This window comes from Simochromis diagramma, unplaced genomic scaffold (assembly GCF_900408965.1).
Source record: "Simochromis diagramma unplaced genomic scaffold, fSimDia1.1 OVJJ01000027.1, whole genome shotgun sequence".
Taxonomy (NCBI): domain Eukaryota; kingdom Metazoa; phylum Chordata; class Actinopteri; order Cichliformes; family Cichlidae; genus Simochromis; species Simochromis diagramma.
In genome coordinates, this window is record NW_024386904.1 from 54,252 (window position 1) to 71,372 (window position 17,121).

The window sequence follows — 17,121 nt, forward strand, 5'->3', positions numbered from 1 at the left end:
ATTATTCACTCAGAGTCCCTTTATAGCTCACCCAAAACATTCAGCCTCTGTATTGGCTCGTTTAAAAGTGCTGTCCGCATCCCATCATGGAAAAACCAGTAAGAATAACAAGTAGCCACAGATGATTGATCTGTTTTCCAGGTTCTAAAATTATACATCATATAATGATTTTTGATGATTATTTAATTGAAGCATGGATGGTTTAAATGACCAAAACAGTTGTGTTCAAATCCAAAGTGAAGAAATGGTAAAAATGCAGTCTTGCAAAACAACTAATTTGCTTTTACATCTTACAAAACTTACAAAAAAGTATCAAAATTTGGTTTGATCAAGTATCATTCCATCAACACATACTTATAAAGGAATCCTTTGTTACTCACATTGAGGTATTTAAAAAATAAAAAAGCTAGCAATGTCAAATGTCAAAGCAAAATATCTTTGATTACTTTGAGTACAGCACAAGGTCTAGTGGTACTAGAGGTGCTGCAGCTCATCACAGCACCCTCTGCCAAATACAACAAATAAATAAATCTGTTTAAACACTATTCTTGATGTTATTTGCCTACAAAATGTGTGATTTAGAATGTTGTGTTAAATAATCAAAAATACTAAACTTCTGACCGCCAAGTTACACATGAAGTAATAGGAGCTGCACCCAGATGAAGGTAAAGCTGCCCCCACGAAGATTATCATTATAATTAATCAGTAATTTCAATGTCCTGCCTCTGTTGCAAAAGAGTACTTGTTCAACTTCAATTTTGGCTGTATATCAAGATGAACAGGTTTGTAGAGTTGTGCGACGAGACACAACGCTACAACACACACATCCATAAAGATGTCATATTCCAGTGATTTCATGAGCACTCATTTTTCATTAGTGCTTTGACTGCATTCATAATTATAACAAGTCTCATCTAGAGTACTGCTCAATCATTTGGTCAGCAGCTAATAAGACAGATCTGAACAGACTTCAGTTAGTCCAAAATAGGGCGGCCAGATTAGTGTTAAGGTGTTCATATTATACAAGTATTGATAAAATGCACGATAAACTTCCTTGGCTTTCCGTACAAGCTAAATTATACTATGGCTTACTTGTATTTTTAAAGAAAGCAATACTGGTAAACACACCACACTTTTTTTATGCTCAGTTGCAGCATCCAGATGAAATACATAATCATGCCACACGATTTTCAACTAACCACAATTTAGTAACTCCTCGAGTTAAAACTAACTTTTTGAAAAACTCTGTTATATTTAAAGCATCTTTTCAGTGGAATAAGTCGCCTTATGCAATTAGAGAATTGGCTTCTATTCATAATTTTAAAAATCACCTAAAAGCCTATTTAGGCAGTTTTTAATTTATTTGTAAAAATTGTAGAGGGTAATGTCACTTGTAATGGAAATTGCGTATTTTGTTTGAGTGTTTTGTTTTGTTTTTTTGTTTTTTTTTTAATATAATTTTTAATATTCACATGTTTACATTTTCAGAATTGTAAAACCTTATTGTGGATGTAAGAGCCAAATTATGTGGACAATTTGCATCCAACTCATTGTGTAACATTTTATTTGGTGGTATTTGATGGTTTGGGCCCCAGGAAGACTAGCAACCACTGTTGTGGAAGCTAATGGGGTTCCTTATAAATAAACAAATAAATAAACAAATAAACAAGTTGCACAGACTCTACAAATCTGTGAACCATCTCTGAACGAATTACACATTAGTGCTCTCTCCCATTTCTCTGGTACCCACAGTAAGCTCTTAAAAAAATGTCTGACAAGCAGCAAATCTAGCGTTGCAAAATTAAGCATTTCATGCCCCAAAATTGAAATTTTCCAATTATTCCTGGAGGTAAAAATAGGTATGTATAGGTATGTACAATAGGTAGGTATATACATCAGTATTCTTGTGTATACTGACCTGCAGCAAAGAGCATGAAGGCAACAGGCGCGTAGAACCGCCGTCTCGTGCCAATGCACACAGCAACCAGAGCAACCAAGAATGACATCAGCACCAGGGCTCCACCCCCTAGCAACAGTGCCAGCGTAGCAACCTGCCAGTCTGTAAGGGCAAGGTGGACAAGAAAAGGAGAGAGCGTAAGATGAAAGTAAGTAAAAGAACAGAAAATGCATTCACTGTGCGAGAGTAAAACTATGCTGTTTATATTGGGGAAAAAAACAATCACAAGTAAATAACTAATGTAAAACTAACACAAAAGCAGTGAGTACAGTACACTGAGAAGGAGGTAAGCATAAGAGAAAATGGAACTACGACAAAGAGGAAAGGACTAGGAGATGAAAGAAAGGATACTGGGGAAGGACTTTTTATATTATTATACTAATATACAATTATTTTACTATGAAGGTGTCCAAGAATGAGACTAATAGAAAAGAATAACGGAGAGCCAGAAGAGAAGATGGAACTGGAAAACCGATACAGGAAGAAGGAAACAAAGCAGAAATTAGTATAACGTTACAAGGACAGAGGGCAAAATGAAAAAGGTTGCCAGCAGGATGGGAAAAGAGGATAGTGAAAGGAAAAGTGGAGGTGGAATGGGGAGGACCAGGAGATGAGTACAGTGCAAAGGATCTGGGGACCGAGAGGTGGTGAACAATATGAAGACAGAGAGTGCACTTAGTATGTCTAGGCCCACAAAAGGCCCGGACTAAAAAGCTTTGCTGGCAGGTTATCAAAAATCTTCCCGTATTTATATGTTGTGGCTTGAACGACACTGAAATAATTCACACACATGCACACACCATATCACTATTATAAACAACACATTATCTTAAACTGATGATTATATTTCTTCCTACTCCACTTCAGACTTAATGATTGTCATTTCATTTAGATTCTGTTTATATTATTTCTTTTTCTTTTTTCCAGACACCGTGGGAGGCATATTTAAACTAGCCTCTATTAAAGCAGCACAAACTATGACTAAGTAAGTAAAACATCTGCAAAAGAAAGGTAAGCATTTTCATTTGGTTGTAAGTTAACCACACTAAGTAAACTACCAGTTTAAAAAAATACTTATGAAAATAAACAATGGGTCTGGTTGTAGCCAGTAACCTTGTGCAAAAATAAACTTGAAACATAGATTTTATAATGTTTTCAGTTTTTTACCAGCTTTAAAAATGGTTATTAGACTGGGGGTCTTCCCCAATAGAGCCAGATTTACTAAACAGGGCAAAAATAGCAAGGGAGTGCAACACCCAAAATAGTGCTATTAAGACTCAAGATATGCCTCATTGTTTTCATAATGGGGTTCAAAGTCAACGTCGTCATCCGTCTGTGAAATTTCTGCAACAGAAGCCACAGTATATTTAAAGGAACCTGACACAGAAAATGAAAGGGAAGTTTTGTTGGTGATACAAGGTTATCAAAGTTTTTTTTAATGTTTAAATATCATAGCTTTTATATACTTCAGATTGTTTTTATATAGTTCTTGATTAAACAGACTGATTTTAGCACACTTACAGTGCATAATTACATAAATTGTAAATGTACAAATTGTTTTCCATATGTACATAATTTAATGTCCTAAAAATTTGACTGGACAATTCTCATGTTTTTTTAATCATAAATATCATAAATATATAAATACTTTCAGCCCAACCAATATTACATATTTATGTCTCTAAAAGAATGCAACAAACATAAAACCTAAAAAATAAAATGTGGTTTTAAATTTAAAAACAGAAAGCACATTTAATGAAATTAAGACTAGGCTATTGTTAGCAGTTTGTTAAAAAGTGGGAAAATGCACATATAGAGATAGATATAAAGATATATGCATGTTATATGTGTGCCAGCTGGTTAACCAGTGGGCCACTCTGAAAGCAACTTTGTACCCGTTAGCATTAACGCAGGTGGGATTTGAGCGCATTGGCATGGACCTAATTGGGCCAGTTCACTGGAGTACATAGGGATATAACTTCACCCAGTATGCCAGATTACCAGTCCAGCCCTGAATACATTTTCCTGGTGGACCAAGGCACTTTTGGGTTAATGGGTCACCTGCGCATCAGCTGTACAAGCACTGACAGCAGGCCATTCATTCATTTTCATTACTGGCACTGAATTGCCCAGTCAGATCACTTAATTCAATTGGTCCCTCCCTTACCTTTGATGAGTGCTCATGCACTTTGTAAAAAACGTTTAGTGTGCAAGACGTGGCAAGAAGCTGGAGAGCTGAGAGAAAACATGCTAGCTGAGAGAAAACAAGGTGCCTGCTACACGGTGAACAGTAGTACCAGCAACAACTAGTAACCATGCCTCATTGTCACAGTAGCCTGCTGCTGCTAGCACTAGGTGTGGAGAAGTGAAGAAAAGATGGAGGAAGATGAAATTTACATGGTAAGATAATAGTAAATAAATGAGAATAAATGTTTACTGTGGCTATGAGCTTCTGCTAATACCTAAAGTGTAGTTCTTAATTATTGTCCCATACTGCAGTGCAAATAAAAAGCAACTGAACAACAACGGTACCGACATAATTAAAACCTGTTTCAATATCAATAGTCAAACAAATGAATATATACATAATATGTGTACATGATAGCAATAACGGTGGGACGCTTGAACCATTTGCTCTTGTACGTCAGCATCCATCACCAGCAGACTGATGAGATGGTGAAGCCTGAGTAAAACATCTGAGAGCAGAGCTACACACATTAGGAAGGTTATCACGTGAAAATCTTCTCCAGGTCCAGAAAGGTTAGCAGCAACTATACAAAAGAGGGGATAAACTCAGACCATTTTCACAGGGAGATAAAGTGCCTTGTGAACCTTCGTGGTTACATGGCGAGGGGAGGATGTTGGCTATGAAGGGGTGGAGCCACACAAGTATTTCACCTCAGCCTCCTTAAAACATGGAGAGAGGTGGAATCCGTTCCTCTGGTGAGCTTAGCAAAGGATTAAGATGACCTGAGGACTGAAGTGTCAAATTCAACTATTTCATCCTTTCTTCTTTGTGATGACCATCTAGGGCCAGTAGGCTAGGCTGGATGGCTCTCCAATGTAAAGTCGGTTGATGGGGGTATGTGGTGGGGTGTGGTTGGTGGCTCAGCTGAAGGGGAGGGGTGGTGCAACAGGATCAGGGGTAGTGCCAGGGGAGGCTGGCCAGCGCAGTTGCCACTGATTGTTGAATCATGCCTCTACTATTTCATCAGCGCGCTGGGAAAGAGAGGAGAGTTGCACGGGAGCAATTGCAGTGAGCTGGGCAGATGAGAGAAAGAGTGGCTGCAACAGCTAGAAATAAGCACTATAAAGATTCACAGTTAATCACTGCTATGACCATCGTGTGTGTTGTGCTGGGTCAAACAGTAGCCAGACGTGTTACACCCCTCTTCAACAACTTGGTGCTAAGATTTAAAAGGCATTTAGGAAGGACTCTTCTGGCCTGAACACCCTTCGGAAAAAACACAGGTAAGAAACACAATCAGTAAAAATTTTCACTCATTAGGGTATAAATTGTTTTTCCTGCCAATTAAGGATAAACATCACACAAACCTTCACAGACACATCACACAAATGTTAAAATAATATTTTTCTGTTGGCTTAAACAAACTTACCATACTAATAAGGATTTCTGTTGCTAGATAGACCTTCACCAGTACCAGCTTTGAGACAGCCAACAAGGAAAAAACCCACGAAACAAATTATAGTTTCTGTAAAGGACCAAATATTCATGGTAATTTACATATTCACTGTTACATATTTACAAAAAAAGACAGTTGTTGGAATTAGCATATTCACTGCCTTCTTCTTGCTCTCATTTACACACACACACACACACACACACACACACACTACAGCTTTTGCTATAAAACTCCGCGGTTTTATCTTTTAAACCGATACAATATGCAGAGCCTTTCTGTTTCTCTTGCACTGCACAGTACACCACAGCACCAGAAAACCCTTTTTCAGAATGCATCAATAACACTGTAAAACATATACTGTAGGGAATTGTAGAAATTCACTAATTCCCCATTCACACACAAGCAAATACTTGTTGCAAGCTTAAGTAATACCACACCTATCTTTCACTTTTTTTTTTTGCTCTTTAGTGTAAAGCACTAATATTTTTGTATCAAAATTGCAATTATGGTAGACTTTATGTTAGTGTAAGACATGCAGAGACATCATTATGAGTCAATCACGATGTCATAAGTCACTGGACACTGTGAACATCCACGGTTACCACTTCATGCATAATGGACCTTCCATGTGTATGGACATGTGCAGATATATATGTATGTATATGTATACATGTGTATATTTAGTGTGTACATGTCTATAAATAGGAATAGTAGTGGTACAATAGCTATATCAAGCTATATAGTTTATGTCTTCCATATTTCCAACTATATCCATAATCACCTACTGTGTATGCTACCATTGTATATAGTGTATCATCTTACAAAAATACAAATAAGTACAATCAATGAAAAAAGTATTTCCTTCTGATATCTGTACCTGAGCTGAGGTGATGCAAATATTTCCCCGTTGTGGGATCAATAAAGTCTTATCTTATCTTATCTTATAAATATGCTGCAAAATGTGAGAGGTTACTTGATGTGAAAACTTGCAGAATGTAATGGAAGAACAATGGGAATAAATTCACTTGTATGTTCTTCTTAAAGGCAAACACACTGGTGGCTGCCAGTGCTACCCCTCAGCCTCCTAGTAGATGCACTGATGGTATAAATTTGAAAATCCTAGTTGAATTCCTACTGAAGTTATTGCATTCACAAGATTTTCAGAAAACTTGAACTCTGATCTTGATCTTAAGGTTGATCAAGGTCAGAGTTCAGGTCTCAGTTTCAACTGTGAAGTGAAGACTTTGAGCTGCAGGTTTGACAGGACGAGTTGCTGCAAGAAAGCCATTGCTAAGATGTCAGAATAAGACAAAGAGGTTTGCCTGGGCCATGAAACACTCCCATTGCACTACTGAAGACTCAAAGAAGGTATTATGGACTGATAAATCAAAATTTGAAACCTTCAGTTCAGCACTCAGGATCTTTGTACGCTGTCGAGTAGGCGAAAGGATGGTTTCACAGTATGTGGTATCAACTGTCAAACATGGAGCAGTGGGATGGTCTGGGGCTGTTTTGCTGGATCCAGGGTCAGGCATTCATGGGAGTTTGATGTGAAATGGGCTTAGGCACAAAAAAGCCCACAGATCTGCTTAGAGTGCTCAAACTAGTAGAAAACAAATACATTATGATCGACATACAGAAAAATGAAATCCAAAACAAGTGCTACCGTCTCCACAAAGCAATTGCGGAGAGGATAATACTTCAACATATTTTTGAGGTATATCTATTCTTAAAATGCTACAGCTTGAAAGATGCAAAAAAGAACATCCGAAAATGACTTATAAAGTAAGTGATTAACACTACTGTGACAACAGAGATGATATTGCATTACAGGGATGATGACAATCCTGTTGTGCATTCACCTCGATTCATGCATGATTTTTAAAATGCCATCAAGCACAAATACAATGTTTCAGTACAAAAAGTAAAGCTAGGAACGCTAGACTTGTGATGACACCCTATGCACAGACTTTGACCAAGTGATGAAAACTGATGATCAAAAGGTTCGCCCTGAAACAGCGCTGCCATTTCCACATTTTGTATTGATCAGGGACAGACACGACACTCACACAAAGGAAGAACACACACTGTTATTTGTGCCGAAAAGTTGCCGGGAAATTATTTTCCTGGTGGCACATTACAACCCAGTGGCTGGTCACATGGGATATATAAAACTCTGAAATGAATAATGGCCCGAATTTATTGGCCAGGCATCCGGGTGGATGTGCACCAATCGTGCTCCAGAGTAGGAATTCTGATGCTGACTGACCAGGGCGCATTGTTCATGTCTCACACACTAGAAGAATGGTATAAATTATTGGGCATTAAATCTGTTTGTACCGGCGTCTACTGCCCTCAAACTGATGGGCTGGTTACACAGATATATCACCTCAACCTCCTAAGAGCATGGAGAGAAGGTGAAACCACTTCTATGGTGAGCTTGGTGAAGGAGAGAGATGAGTTGGGGACAGAGGTGCTAATTCCACCTCCTCCGCTTTCCTCCATTGCGATGACAATCTCACACAAGCCCAGAGAGTGGATGTTGCCACTTTTTAATAGCGTTTTGCGAATGTGTTTTCTCCTGGACAGCTGGGCAGAGGATATGCAGCGGGTCCCGGAGTCCCTGAGGCAGCCGGGGCTTATGGCCAACCCGAAGAAGTATGCGCTTGGACAGAGTGAGGTACAGAATCTGGGGTACCACGTGAAAGGCGGGCAGGTGCGCCCCCACATGGAGAAGACAACAGGCATCACATCCTGCCTGTGTCCTAAGGCCATAAAAGAGGTGAGGTTGTTTTTGGTTATTGCTGCAGTTTCATACCAAACTTTGTACCTGTCCTGTGCACTGCCTGGATTGATTACAAGAAGGCCTATGACTCAATGCCCCACAGCTGGATACTGGAATGCCTAGAATTGTACAAGATCAACAGGACCCTGAGAGCCTTCATCAGGAACTCAATGGGGATGTGGCGTACAACACTAGAGGCCAACTCCAAGCCCATAGCACAAGTCACCATCAAGTGCGGGATCTACCAAGGAGATGCTCTGTCCCCACTGCTGTTCTGCATAGGCCTGAACCCCCTCAGTGAGATCATTAACAAGACTGGCTACGGATACCGACTACGGAACGGAGCAGTTGTCAGCCACCTCCTGTACATGGATGACATCAAGCTGTATGCCAAGAGTGAACGAGACATCGATTCACTGATCCACACTACCAGGCTATACAGCAATGACATTGGAATGTCATTCGGGCTGGAGAAGTGTAGTCGGATGGTAACAAAGAGAGGGAAGGTAGTCAGAACTGAGGGGATCGAGCTACCAGAAGGCAACATTGCAGACATAGAGGACAGTTACAAGTACCTGGGGATCCCGCAGGCGAATGGGAACCATGAAGAGGCAGCTAGGAAAGCTGCAACCACCAAGTACCTGCAGAGGGTCAGGCAAGTCCTGAGGAGTCAGCTGAACGGTAAGAACAAGATCCTGGCTATCAACACCTATGCCCTGCCCGTGATCAGGTACCCAGCTGGGTATAATAAGTTGGCCAAAGGAGGAGATAGAAGCCACTGACATCAAGACAAGAAAGCTCCTTACCATGCATGGAGGGTTTCACCCCAAGTCCAGCACCCTGAGGCTGTACGCTAAGCGGAAGGAAGGGGGCCGGGGACTGGTGAGTGTCAGCACCACAGTCCAGGATGAGACAACGAACATCCAAGAATACATTGGGAAGATGGCCCCAACTGACCGAGTGCTCAGTGAATACCTCAGGCAGCAGAAACCCAAGAAAGAGGAGGGAGACGAGGAACCATCATGGAAGGACAGGGCCCCTGCACGGTATGTACCACCGGCAGATAGTGGAGGTGGCTGATATCCAGAAATCCTACCAGTGGCTGGACAAAGCTGGACTGAAAGACAGCACAGAGGCACTAATCATGGCAGCACAAGAACAAGCTCTGAGTACAAGATCCATAGAGGCTGGGGTCTATCACACCAGGCAAGACCCCAGGTGCAGGCTGTGTAAAGATGCCCCAGAGACAATCCAACACATAACAGCAGGGTGCAACATGCTAGCAGGCAAGGCATACATGGAACGCCATAACCAAGTGGCCGGCATAGTGTACAGGAACATCTGTGCCGAGTATAACCTGGAAGTCCCGAGGTCAAAATGGGAGATGCCCCCAAGGGTGGTGGAGAATGACCGAGCTCAGATCCTGTGGGACTTCCAGATACAGACGGACAAAATGGAGGTGGCTAACCAACCGGACATAGTGGTGGTAGATAAACAGAAGAAGACGGCCGTAGTGATCGATGTAGCGGTCCCGAATGACAGCAACATCAGGAAGAAGGAACACGAGAAGCTGGAGAAATACCAAGGGCTCAGAGAAGAGCTCGAGAGGATGTGGAGGGTGAAGGTAACAGTGGTCCCCGTGGTAATCGGGCCACTAGGTGCAGTGACTCCCAAGCTAGGCGAGTGGCTCCAGCAGATCCCGGGAACAACATCGGAGATCTCTGTCCAGAAGAGCGCAGTCCTGGGAACAGCTAAGATACTGCGCAGGACCCTCAAGCTCCCAGGCCTCTGGTAGAGGACCCGAGCTTGAAGGATAAACCGCCCGCAGGGGCGTGCTTGGTGTGTGTATAAACTAGCTTGTTACACTCTTACTGCAAGCTAACAAGATAAAACTTTCAAATGTACAAATTATCGTACCATTTTTACACAAAACAAAAGATAATAATTATTTTATCGTCACTCATACTTACAGACATATGTTGTCCAAGGCATAAACATTTTAAGGTCTGTATCAGCTTAGAACAATAACATTTCTGCATCACTTTCTGCCATCTTTGATTTTTTCACGGTCTCATTTTTCCTTTCCCAAAGTAGTCAAACCCATATTACAAAGCAGCCACTAGAGGGAGCGCTAGGGCAGTTTACAACCGTAATAACCAGTTTACCTTATAAAAGGCAGAACAATATATATGAATGAGAGAGAGAGAGGGAGAGAGATTTTAGCCTTCAGCCGCTAGCATTCCTCCACTCCCCCCATCTTGGCTCCTCCAATGCATGTGTGGTGTCATAATATAAATGACACCACACAAAGCTCAAGTGTGTTTTCGGACCGTGCAAATGCCTTTTCCTAACATGCTCCCAGAGTGTGTGTGTGTGCGCAGATGTGTTGACTAGATAAGATAAGATAAGATAAAATAAGACTTTATTAATCCCTCGTGTGGGTTCCTCAGGGAAATTCAGTTTCCAAAAGCACAGCACCGACAGAAGTTACAGAGTTACAGAATATTATATATATACACACACACACACACACATATATAAATACAGAGACTATGGTAGTTAGGGTTTTAGGTGGTGGATTCACTGTCTGTCTGCCATAGAGCTGTATGCCACATCATTTCCCATTCTTCATTCAGCCACTACAAATAGAACAGGCGTCTCTGGGGGGCTCACTGAGAGCAGAGATGGAGCTGAAGAAGGAGAGTGGAAGGGGAAAGAGAGAAGGGAGTGAAGGAAATACTAGAGAAGTTTGACCCGCGAGAAAACAGAACAGAGAAATGGAGATGGGAGGGGTGAGGGAAGGGAAGAATGGTAAAACTACAAAGGGGTAATGATTAACATTAGAAATGTATCGCTAAATCCTTTAGGGAGGAAAGGACAGTAATGATGAAGTAAAGGAAAATATAACACAACAAAGAGCCAGACAGCATTTATACAAGGTTTTACGTCTTCACACTGACTTATTGTGAAACAAGACAAATCTGATTTCCAATTAAATCACTACAATTAAGTGACTATAGTAATCTAGGCTCAAGTTCTGCTATTTTGTATACATTAAGTATATAATTCAGTTCAATTCAATTTTATTTATGTAGCGCCAAATCACAACAGCAGTCGCCTAAAGGCGCTTTATATCGGACATATACAGAGAAAAACCCACCAATCATATGACCCCCTATGAGCAAGCACTTTGGCGACAGTGGGAAGGAAAAACTCCCTTTTAACAGGAAGAAACCTCCAGCAGAACCGCTGATTCTGATGTTTCGGTGTGTCCGCACTTTGTGTTCACGCCCTTTTTGCGCCGATTCTGAAGCTGCAGGTTTTATCTCTCTCCAAACAATATTGACTGAACCAGCAGCAAAAGAAGATCCAAACTACGCTTCACATAGACATCGTCGTGAATTCCCTCTGACTTTTGCTGTTTTGCTTCCACCAGGATAAAAATCACACTTCATGCAGAGCTCGTGTCTCTCTCTCTCTCTCTCTCTCTGTACTTCAAGAACAGTTTCACGTCTAAAAATCAGTTTTCTGCATTATTCGCTTGCTTATTATGCACAAGTCTTCTGTTGTTTACAGCGCTGTCGGCCGCTGTTTTTTTCCTTTTACTTACTTCTGAAAAGAAAGCCTCATTTCTACCATTCAATAGGCTACTGAACAAATTTAAACTTTTTAAAATTATGCAAAACTGCAAAACACTTGGCTGTGTCTCTAATAAAACCTCTGCAACTTTGCTCTGCTTCACTTCAGCAGCATCAGCTAATGTTCATATGTTGATTACGGTAATGGTTTTCTTTCGTTTTTGATGTACTGCAGAATATTTTTTATAAAATCCCAGGCCAGGAAAATCTCCTTCACGTTTTTCTGTGTTTTATCCTCAGCTACACAAAGGCATTTGCTGTGTTGCTCACACCTTTGATAAAGTCTCGCAAATGTCAGCTTTCTTTTTATAGATATAAAAATATGGCAATGTACTGATATGTGATCAGAATTATAATATTTCTGACTGGCTGAGGCAAAATTTCCCCGATTCAAATCGAATCGAATTGAATTGTGGATCGAATTGATTCGGGACCTTGTGAATCGGAATCGAATCGATTCTAAAAATCAGTGGCGATACCCAGCCCTACTTAAAAGTAGAGATAGTGTCTGTCTCCCGAATCCCAATGAAGGGAAGCCAATACTGGAGAAATCTGGTCTCTCTTTCTAGTCCCTGTCAGGACTCTTGCTGCAGCATTTTGGATTAACTAAAGGCTTTTCAGGGAGTTTCTAGGACTTCCTGATAATAATGAATTGCAGTCGTCCAGCCTGGAAGTAATAAATGCATGAACTAGTTTTTCAGCGTCACTCTGAGACAGGATATTTCTAATTTTAGAGATGTTGCACAAATGGAAGAAAGAAATGTAAGAAAGTCTTACATATTTGTTAGATACCATATTTCTAAGCTTTTCAGGGCCGAGTACAATAACCTCAGTTTTATATGAATTAAGAAGCAGAAAGTTAGCGGCCATCCAGGTCTTTATGTCTTTAAGACATTCCTGCAGTTTAACTCATTGGTGTGTGTTATCTGGGATTCATAGATGTATTTTTCCATAGCCTCTCGCTCAGGGAGGGAGAGGCTATAGAGACAACTGGTTGGCAACGGAGCGCCGGGGAGCAGGTCAATAGCACAGTCGTAAGGACGGTGCGGAGGGAGTGATTGTGCACGGTCTTTCTGAAAAACCTCAGCAAGGTCGTGATAAACCGAGGGCACATTGGCTAAGTCGGAAGACGCTGGCGGCTCCGATGGAGAGGCCACCCAGCTGGAAGTGGAGGCGGTTTTTAGGCAAGTCATGTGGCACTCCTCCCCCCACCCAGTGATACATCCCTTCTGCCAATTGATATGTGGGTTGTGTTGTTGAAGCCAGGGGTGCCCCAAAACCAGTGGAGTTTGAGTGGCTCGGAAGACAAAAAACAAATGTGTGCCAGGTTTTGGAAACGTGCGTGATGTCGGGAAGACGCTGTCCTGACAAAACGGTGCCACGCAGGGCATGAGGCAAGGGGTCCAGATTCAGACAGAGCTATTGAGCTAATTCCGAGTCAATAAAGTTCATGACAACATGTGACCCAGTAGCAATCCTCAAAACATCTGCCATTTTTAGACTTTGGTTTTTGACTTTTCAGAACGTGCTTCTGATGATGTCTTGATCACATGGGAAACTTTTCCAATTTGCAGTGAGCTTCCCCTACATTTTCCAGTTTCATGTGCTCTCGCACGCTCTCTCTCTCAGACAGTGAGGGAGTTCTGCTGAAGAGCTTACGACCATATTCCAGGTTGTGAAATTATCTTGAAGGGTCACTTAGTGCATTGCACTAAGACACAAGGGAATCCTGACCAAATGGAACTATGACAGAAGGGGTATGCTTATAATTGCAACTGCAATTATTGATACCCATGTGTCATAATTGTCAAACATCCATCAAATTTGAGAAAATTTCAATCTGGACCCAAATCAATGTTTGAATTAAAAGTATTTTATGTAAATAAAAGACATATCACCAGTTCTGAGCGCAGGCTAGGAGGCCAGCAGTGGAGACTGAGCTGTTTTTGGGGAGAACCTGGAGGCGGAGCAGAGGTCTCTCCAGAGGTCCCTCTTGTAACTGTTGATGGAGGCAGCGAAGACTTCCCGTAACATGAGAAAAGGGGGCCCATTTGGCTGGGAGGCAGCAAAAGGGAAGCAAAGCTGAAAACCAGCAGAGGAGACACAACCACAAGGTGGGCTTACTGACTGGGGAGGCTGGACAAATGCAAGCAGCAGAGACGTAGGCCCACTGGGGGCTTAGCTGGAGACAGGAGGGTCCCATCTCCTCTGCCAGTGTTGAGGAGATGGGATCCTTAAGTGGGTTTTGCTGGTGCTGGTGGACAGCATCGGCAGATTAGATGGGACTCCACAAGGAGCTTGAGAAGGGAACAACCAAAAGAAGGGAAGGCTGCGATGAAGGAGATGGAGCCCAATAGGAGATATGGTTGAATGTCAGTGATGCAGGTTGAGTTTCAGAGGAGAGCAAGGAGGTTTATCCAGGTTACAGAACTGCGTGTGGGTGAGGTGGACCTACACATACATTGGCAGGTGATTTTGATGCTGTATCTGTTTTTCTTTTTGAGTAGATCAGGCAGATTTAATCATACTATTCAACTCAGCTAACTTTGTGAAATGTCGACATCCAACTCAGTGAGTATGCTGCAAATCTGCCCACTGTAGCTACATATTCAAGAACAAAGGAGGCGAAGAAAGCATTTTCCCAATGATGAGTTCAGATTTACTTCAATATGAAAAGAAATGAAAACGTGATTGTAAATGACGAGCAGAAAAGAGAAACTGCAAGGGAAAGCAAGAGCAACTGACACATAAAGGGTGTGATGTATATTTAAGATCAATATTTGTGGTGGAAAGATACTCATACGACACAGAACCTTCGCAATGGATATCTAATTAAGGAGAACTGGTTAGGTCTCTGAGAGTGAAGAGGTGTGTGTGTGTGTGTGTGTGTGTGTGTGTGTGTGTGTGTGTGTGTGTGTGTGTGTGTGTGTGTGTGTGTGTGTGTGTGTGAAGAAAAGACGAGACACTCACACAAACATTAAGTGAATGTGTGTGTTCCCAGGTCCAGGGAGAGATGGAATGGAGATGCAACTACAGAGAAATCAGAGTGTGACATGAAATATTCAGCTGGGCTTCTGAGGAGAATGTCCAGAAATAGGTCATCTCAACATGGTAGCTTCTGATTGGCCCAAAACACACACACACTGATTTAAACGCTGACATACAGATTTTTTGTCACACAAAGACAGACACACAATCCATCACACACACACACTCGTGATCTCATCCCACCCACAGAGAGAGCAGCGTAGACTTCTGGATTCGTTCCAGGTAGATGTATCTATGCGACAGAAGATTTTAAAGATTTTTTTAATACCCCAGTAAGCTCCTGCGTTCACACTGGCTGTAAATACAGCCACTTTCTATTTAGTTAAAACAATGTGTGTGAACTGTTGTTGCCCTGGAAACAAATCTAACATTGATGATCAACCAATACTCCTGGACCTGAGAACAAGGACGCGTTCCCAACAACTATAGAATGGGCATAAAAATTAAAAGAGTGAGATAGGATGAAGTCATTAGCTGTGAGCCAGCACGTCTCCCCTCCACTACACCTTCCTTTTTTGTATATTGTTGACGAATTAATTAATTTAGAACTGACAAGTGGCAACATCCATAAGTGCAGGTGACAGCTGTGGCACTTTCGAAATCACGCAAATTAATTGCCTAAAAAACAGACAAAGAAAACAAATGCTTACAGTAAAGAATAAAAAGCTAGTGGGTGTTTTGCATTTTAATAGTATATTATTTTCAGATGATCAAAAATAGTTGTCGAGTAAGTTTCAGATCATTAATCTCTATTGTTTTAAGTCTAATGTAATTTTATACAGCTCCCTGACTTGTTGGTGCCAGCTATCGTGTGTGCTGAACAACATCTTAGTTATCACGTTTAAGCTATCGCATTTACAAACGCATTGTGAAGTGAGCTCTAACCGTACATAAGACATCCACTTTACCCTCACAATAATTCATCTGGAGATCCCAGAAGAGACAGAGACTGGCGAGCTGTGTCAGGGGACGCTCTCTTATGGCAGTGGGCAGTCAGAGTACGAGCCAGGATGATAACTTTCTCTGGCTATTAGAGTCGACAGGATCTGGGTATTCTCCACCACAACTCCTTTATCATGATCAGCTTCAGCATCAGTTTTCGCTGTTATTACGAACAGCTCTTTGTTACACAAAGCTCCTGGTAGTGCACATTAGAAAAGATAACCACGCTCTAACATCTTACCTGAAGCAGGTGATTTTATTTATTTATTTTTTCATAAACCCAAACAACATTGATGCCCCCTTCCATTCATTACCTGAGTCCAGCGTGCTGCTGCACTGCCAGTTCTCGCTACTCGCTGGCTTCCAGCAGGACTCCCACAAGGACAGGTAGTACTGGTCGTCGGCAGTCACCCAAGCCGGGCTCATCACGGCTCCTATGTCCAAGCAAAGCGCCAGGAAGACGCACACCAGCCCGACAAGCTTCAGCGGTGTCAGTGGGGAGCTTCGCGCTGACCCCTCCGTCTCGGGTACAGCAGACGCCATGGCGGGACTGGAGAGGCGAAGAGGGCTCGAAACAAGGGGAGGGTGTGTGTGGGTGTGGGTGTCCTATGAATGTTTTGATGTATCCGTCCCTCACGCTGTTTGGAGGTCGTATGCGAAAGTCGGTCGGGCAAGTCCCAGCAGTGTTGTTACTGCAGCCAGACGCTGCGCCTGTGGGAACAGCCGCCGCCGAGTGCCGGGGTTCTGACAGAACGTCCTACTTTGGCAAAACGTCCTACTGTAAGTAGTTTATGCACATTTCTGCTGTCACAGAGTCGTTCCAGCACAAATATAAGTAGGTATGACAGTTTGACACTTAACCTTGCCCATCAGAGTATGCTTGTAGCTCATAATTATAAAGCCAGGACGGTTTGCCACTTCATTTTAGCCGTTAAAGTATGCTTGTAGGTCACATTCACAAAGGTAGCATGGTATGTGTGTAGCTGTTATTAACAAAAGTAAGATGATTGCCACTGAATTCTAGCTGTAAAATTATGCTTCTAGCTCATATTCACAGAGGTAGGATGCTTCGCCACTGAATTTCGTGTTGTGCGCATGCGTAGAAAC

The 17,121-nt window shown here is 41.9% G+C and overlaps 1 protein-coding gene and 1 long non-coding RNA gene across 2 annotated transcripts in view; one reads left to right on the top strand and one right to left on the bottom strand.

Annotated features, from left to right (window-relative positions):
* LOC120735490 overlaps window positions 1-7,260 on the top strand; it is a 24,413-nt gene extending 17,153 nt beyond the window's left edge. Inside the window, exon 4 of the long non-coding RNA XR_005696273.1 lies at window positions 6,882-7,260. This is a non-coding gene — a long non-coding RNA (uncharacterized LOC120735490). The remainder of the gene's footprint in view (window positions 1-6,881) is intronic.
* Window positions 1-16,732, bottom strand: part of LOC120735489 (transmembrane protein 47-like) — a 19,905-nt gene extending 3,173 nt beyond the window's left edge. The window contains exons 1-2 of the mRNA XM_040034872.1: window positions 16,329-16,732; window positions 1,919-2,059 (exon numbers count right to left, since the gene is read on the bottom strand). Coding sequence (XP_039890806.1) covers window positions 1,919-2,059; window positions 16,329-16,557 — 370 coding nt within the window. The 5' untranslated portion in view covers window positions 16,558-16,732. The remainder of the gene's footprint in view (window positions 1-1,918; window positions 2,060-16,328) is intronic.
* Between the last annotated feature and the right edge of the window lie 389 nt (window positions 16,733-17,121).